Genomic DNA, 6,790 nt, shown 5'->3' on the forward strand with positions numbered 1-6,790 from the left:
AAGAGACGAACTTCGGCTACAGCTGTCGTGGTTAGTTTCTTCTTCTTTTTTTATACCTTTTTTTGAGAAACCTTTTGATTTATACTCACTCGCACTGTCTAGCTTTGCATGTTTGGGCCTTGCAATACCGCTCCCGGTCCTTCCTGCTCCGGGCGTTGGTAGTCTCCAGTAACTGCCCATACAAAGAACCAGGGAGTACAACGAGTCCACTGACCATATCTGGTTACCAACCATAACTACAGCAAACCATTTTTCTTTCAGGCGTTTTGACCAAATTTAACAAAATGTTTTAAATTCTGAATTGTTGGGGCCTTCTCACATGGAGAAGACACCCTCTAAAAATTAGGGTATGCTGCTTAGTGTGGCGCGCACACAGTATTCTTTAGTAAAAGGCGAAAGAATAGTTCGCTTTGTGCTCACCACGCAGCTGCGTGCCTTTGACATCTCGCACCACCCGCTCTTATATAGCGCAGCTCGCTCCCCTCGCTCCCTCAGCCAGGCGAGGTGGGACTAAACGAAAACCATCTCTACACTGCCCTGGCTCCTCCCTCCCCTACCGTGTCAGCAAAGCCCACATTTTCTTTTCTGTTGAGGACAACCAAAGCCCACATACGCCAGTGGCCCAAAGGAGCAGTGCCCTTCGCGCGATCGTGCGACGGCCTGCGCATGGAAATTTTGCTGCCTGCGAGCGCAGCCCCGATTCGCCTGGAACACGCATCGACGGGGTCTCGTTCCCAAGTTGAAACGCAAGAGGAAGAATCTGATACTAGCAGATGATGTCAGTGCATAGGCGAGACCTTGCACCAAATGAGCTTGATTTTCAGAAGCTGAAAGTGGTATGACAGCATTTCAGCTTGGACAGTCTGCAACTCTGCACGGTGCCGTTGGAGGCTTGTGGTTCGCATCCTTTTTGTTGACCAAACTTCTTATCTGTCCGGTTGTTCATCGAGCTGGTACTTATGTAGTACATGTGGAACATGCTGATATATCGAGCCATCGCACCGAGCAACGAATATGTAGTCATCTTTATTTGTACGCTGAATACTCAGTTGCAAAGTTCATAGGCCGTCTTTTCTTTTAACAAAATACACGCAGTTTGATACATAGGCCCTGTTCGGAGAACCTCCACTTTACAACTCCACTCCCGGAATGGGTGGAGTTACTGTTGAAAGTGGCGGAGCTCCTGTTTCCTGGCTTTGCAACTTCCGGGATTTCGCGGTAGTCTTGCTAATGCGCCAGGGTGATCTCTAGAGAAATCCACAGATAGCATGGTTCACAAAGCGAGATAGCAGACTAGATTGCCATTACCACGAGCTAGTCCACTACACTTCTCTTCATCCACTAGCAGAAAGCGATTAGCATGTTCGGCGGGAGTGAAATAGATCAAGGAAGACTCTGTCTCTAGCAGCTAGGCTGCAGATGCAACATGAGTTGCTTGCTTCGGCCGTAGAGAGGATGCGCAGACAAATGCTGAACTGGGCGGCCATCCAGTTGGAGCTTACCGAATGACATCTTTCTGGCATGACTAGCTTACCAGGAACTCAAACAAAAACAGACGCATTCAGAAAACTAAAAATGAGAATACAACACAAATTTGAAAATTAGGATTGTTGGGGCCTTCTCACGAGGAGAAAACACCATTCGGAAGCAAATTTTAAATTTCAGGTTTGGTGGGGCCTTCTCTCAGAGAGAAGACACCCTTTAAAAATTAAAGTATGCTGCTTAGTGTGATGTGCGCACGGTATCAGACTACTATGTTAGTTGGGAGAACCTGAGGCTTCTGAGAGCTCAGCTACTCTCGGCCGTCGGATCGATTGTTTGATGCGTTTAGGACCGTCGGATCTCGCTCCTGGTTGATATCAGCCGTTGGATCAAAAAAAGTTACTGCTACAATGAATAGTTACCGTCTCGTTCCTGCCACCGCCTGTAATTACGCTGCCCCGCCGAGGGCATTTCCGTCATTTCACACACAAGGGTATAAATCATAGTGGATGACCTAGCCGCCTCCTCCTCCCGCACTCCCGCCGCCCCGTCTTCTCTTCGTCCCGCCTCGCCCCTCTCTCTCCCTCCAAACCCGACCCTGCGCACGCCTCCCTACCCCGCCGCCATCTCCTTCGCCGCCGGGAGCTCGCCCGGGATGACTGCCGCGGGGTTCCTGGTGGGCTTCCTCCTCGGCCTGCTTGCGCTCACGGAGGCCGAGGCAGCCACGCTGCTCTGGTTCGTGCTCCGCCTCCGCCGCCGGCGTGGCTCCGGTGGACTCGGACGGCTCCTCTCTGTCTCCTCCCTCGCCCCCACGTGTGGTTCCGCTTCCCGCTGGCCACGAGGTGCAGCCTTGCAGGGGCGCATCGGGCTGGGCCTCTGTTTCCGGTTAGTTCATCCCCCTCCTCCTCCTCTCCGATCTGCTCTGGTTCTCACCCTTTCCTCTTCTTCCTTCTCTCTCAGATATGGTGCAGCAGCTGCTGTGGGGTTGAGGTGTTCTGGCAACGGTAGGAGCTCCGGGCCCGTCCAGGTTAACCTATCTCTCTCTCGCTCCTGATTTCGTAGCCCTCATGTGCTTGCTTGCTTTCTGCTCTGAGTTGTGGCCGTCCAGATTAGCTAGGGTTCAAGCTTTGGCAGCCTATATGGTGGTCACTATTCTTGTCATGTGCTTTAACTCTACAACCTAGCTTGGGTTCCCTCATGTGCTTGCTGGTCTGCCTGTCTAATTAGGCTTAGGTACCACAACCTACAGATTCCTTCTTGTTTGCCAAGTGCTGCAATCTCAAAGAATTTGCTTGATTTGCTGCAGGTCTGTCCAGTGCTCCATCTATGCTGATTTTCAGAAACTGTTGCCCAGAGAGATCTCCATGAAGTATTGCGCCTGATGCAGATGTCAAAGTATTCAATCTACTCTGATGACCACCAGCGGTGTAGTCTTGGTACATATACTGCATCCTGAGAGATGAAGCAGCAAGGACTAGCAGCATGGATGTGAAATATGGTCATGCTCTTAACCTGATCTCCAGAAAGGTATAATCTGTACCTACATCTACATTAATTGGTACCACTATTGCTGGGCATTGATTGCTGACAGAATTTCTCTCCAGCTAGAATGTTTGTATACACCGTAGCAATTCTCTCCTGTAATAGCTACATCAATTTTGAGATTGCTAACAGAAATTCTCTCCTAATAAATATTAACCAAATTTAATTTAAGAAATGAGAGAATCTCAATACTATGGTACAACTTTGCTGAAAAAACCATTATTTGCAGTACTAACAAATTATAGCAATAGGATGTGCTGACCTCAGTTTACTGCTCTGGATTAATTATTATTCGATGACTGTCTAAAGATAGATTTTCAAATACCGAAGGCGAGTCAGTCTATTCATTCATCTGTATCGTACAATATATGTCTCATAATGTTTGCTGAGTAGCAAAGCTGACTCCTTACAATATTTCTTTTGTTATCATTTAGCATTACCGTAGTACTGCTATGATACTTGCGGCAAAGTCCATACCATGCTCCCAGTTCCCTATTATCATTTTCATAATTTTGGGGATTTAGTTTAGTTACAAATAAGCACGTCGTCCGACATTTACTGTTTGTCTAGACTAGAAATGAAATGCAAATATACCTTTTAAATTGACATGATAATTGGAAGTAGATAAATGTTATAACCTTTGTACTTATCAATGGAAGTTATCAATGATTTCTCCCTTTTATGGGTATAGTCAGCATAACGGGTATTTTCTCACAATTTTTGTTTCTCCTGCCTCTTCAACATCATTCCACACTGCACTTAATGAAAACTTATCTTTGAGCAAGTTATATTCTCCATGTTAACATAGTTCCAGTAGCATGCATATCAGTGGTGAGTTTTTTTATTCATTGATTTTGTGTGCTCCCATTTTGGCTTGGTTTCACTGCTCAAACCATATATGTTAGTAAGAGGAAACAGAGTGTCACATTTTTGTTGATAAAATACATATAAGAACAGATTCATTGTCCCGTCTCTGTAGCATGGATGTTTGTTCGTTAACGCAAGCGCTTATTGTCACATCTGTTGCTTCTAATGATTTTTAGTGTAATACTAATCAGATTTCTATATCTCCTGAAGCAAGAAGAGTATTTTGATGGAGCACAATTGATGTAGGTAAGCTTACTTGCGTAATTCAAAAACCTGAAACTTCTTAACAGTAACTCAATTATTACATAACTCGATTTTCTTCATCTCCAACTGTGTTCCGTTTTTGACACTGGTGTTCCATTTTTCTTATTCATGCTTGCAATATTTTTAGTTTTTTATGATTTTGTATACCCAATGTGCATACTGTCTAGTGTAGGCATCTACTACCTTTGCAGTTGCCTCCTCATTTTCCTTTTATTACTACATGCGATTTTTATTAGCTGATCTGTGGCTTGATTTTCATTTGTAGATTCAAACTACTCTCCTGTGAGGATTTGTTCTGCTATACATTTTCCTTTCATTTCCCATCCAGGTTGTGTTCAAATGATAGGTGGCATTGCAAATTATGACCAGTTTAAATCTTGTTTTAGTGAGGTATGATTTGCTCATTAACTTTTATTGCTCATTTCATTAACCCGTACATTGCTGGCGGTTACTATCTAATACCCAATATAGATATGTAACGGACTAGGTTTTGTTTGAACGTGATACAGTTGGGTTAAGCTTCTCAAATGCCTAGCATCAATTAAGCTTGACCACCAAACTGAAACTGAAGAATATAAAAAGTTCAGTTAAGCATCCGAAGCTTACGGACGGAAATTTTTAATGCAGTACACTATATGGTTAACCAAGGGGAACTTCTATTTTTGCTACTTCCTGTTCCTGAATTTTTTTGAAATCACTTTAGTGTGCTTATTGTTGGAAATATGCCCTAGAGGCAATAATAAATTGGTTATTATTATATTTCCTTGTTCATGATAATCGTTTATTATCCATGCTAGAATTGTATTGATAGGAAACTCAGATACATGTGTGGATACATAGACAACACCATATCCCTAGTAAGCCTCTAGTTGACTAGCTCGTTGATCAATAGATGGTTACGGTTTCCTGACCATGGACATTGGATGTCGTTGATAACAGGATCACATCATTAGGAGAATGGTGTGATGGACAAGACCCAATCCTAAGCCTAGCACAAGATCGTGTAGTTCATTTGCTAAGAGCTTTTGTAATGTCAAGTATCATTTCCTTAGACCATGAGATTGTGCAACTCCCGGATACCGTAGGAATGCTTTGGGTGTACCAAACGTCACAACGTAACTGGGTGGCTATAAAGGTGCACTACAGGTATCTCCGAAAGTGTCTGTTGGGTTGGCACGAATCGAGACTGGGATTTGTCACTCCGTGTAAACGGAGAGGTATCTCTAGGCCCACTCGGTAGGACATCATCATAATGTGCATAATGTGACCAAGGAGTTGATCACGGGTGTAGCGACCAGACCTCAAATGGTCTGTGCTGCTGTGCACCAGTGTCATCCCTGGATCAGTAATGCTGACACGCACAGTACAAATGGAGGATTTATAACAGAGTAGCAATCACACACTTATTACATCGAATATCTCCGAAGAGATTAAGTATGATAAACATGGCTTAAGGCCATCTAACAACGATAACAGCGGAAGACTTGGAAGATAAGTGAGTCCATCAACTCCAGCGGCATCACTGAGTATAAGACCACGACCTAAGGCACCTTACTCGTCGTCTGAAAAGTCTGCAACATGAAACGTTGCAGCCCGAAAACGGGTCAGCACATAGAATATGCTGGCAAAGTAACACATAGAGAGTAATGAACAGTAATGATACTATACTACATGCATATATGGCTGGTGGAAAGCTCTATGGTTACAGTTTTGCGAAAAGCCAATTTTTCCCTACTGCAAAGGAATAAGTTTTATTTAACTATCATGGTGGTTGTTAAACATTGAGAAGGTACCTCCAACTCAATCCCAGTTAAGTGTCATCATTAACCCAACAAAATTAATTAAAAGTAACATGGTGATGAGATTCAAATGAAAATCCAGGTACTAGATACTCAAGTTGTCCATAACCGGGGACATGGCTAACCATGATTAGTTTGTACACTCTGCAGAGGTTTGCGCACTTTTCCCCACAAGACTCGATCGCCTCCGCTTGATTCTCGCACTACATGATGTTTGAGAAACGGATGACCGAGACACAGTCTTTCAGAAACAATCACTCTTTACTCTGGATGGACCGGTACACCTACTTTCCCCTACATCTGCTAGCCCACCTCTTCAAGAGATCCTGTAACCTACTCAACTATGCTAGAGCCCATAATAGCTTGTGGCTGCACACGGAAGTTTCTAGCATGAATGATCTTATGATCCCTTTGAGCCTGGGTGGCGGTCCTTATACAAACAGACGACACTGGGTTCTCCAGGTGCCTCAATCCACCCAGATGTAAGTTTTAGTTGCCACCTTAAGTTGAACCATTAATAAACATCTCACATCCGTCATGAATATCTCTCAAACCCAATCCACGTCTACGGGCATAGCATGACAATATAATAGCAACGTAGAAGTAACTCCCAAGGGTTTGAATAGAAAACAGGTAATAGGTACTACCTCAACTACTTTCCAGTTCCCATAATTTAATCAGATCCTAATCATGCAATTGTTTGAGGAATAGATCTAATGCAATAAAACTGGGTATGAAAGGTATGATCAAAGTGTTACTTGCCTTGCTGACGATCCGCAAAACCTAACGAGTCGAAGTAACAAGCGGCACACTCCGGGTACTCTATCGCAAACAAA

At 44.0% G+C, this 6,790-nt stretch overlaps 1 protein-coding gene and 1 non-coding gene across 2 annotated transcripts; one reads left to right on the forward strand and one right to left on the reverse strand.

Annotated features, from left to right (window-relative positions):
* Window positions 1–310: 310 nt before the first annotated feature.
* Window positions 311–429, reverse strand: LOC123056249 (U5 spliceosomal RNA). Its single transcript, XR_006426682.1, has one exon. It is a non-coding gene; the product is annotated as a U5 spliceosomal RNA (small nuclear RNA).
* Window positions 430–2,004: 1,575 nt separating this feature from the next.
* On the forward strand, window positions 2,005–4,802 carry LOC123051966 (uncharacterized). Its single transcript, XM_044474982.1, has 4 exons — window positions 2,005–2,367; window positions 2,443–2,509; window positions 2,789–3,009; window positions 4,421–4,802. The coding sequence occupies exons 1-3, from the start codon at window positions 2,138–2,140 to the stop codon at window positions 2,813–2,815; spliced, it is 324 nt and encodes a 107-aa protein (XP_044330917.1). The 5' UTR covers window positions 2,005–2,137; the 3' UTR covers window positions 2,816–3,009; window positions 4,421–4,802.
* The last annotated feature ends 1,988 nt before the right edge of the window (window positions 4,803–6,790 follow it).

The sequence above is a fragment of the Triticum aestivum genome, chromosome 2D (assembly GCF_018294505.1).
Source record: "Triticum aestivum cultivar Chinese Spring chromosome 2D, IWGSC CS RefSeq v2.1, whole genome shotgun sequence".
NCBI classification, from domain to species: domain Eukaryota; kingdom Viridiplantae; phylum Streptophyta; class Magnoliopsida; order Poales; family Poaceae; genus Triticum; species Triticum aestivum.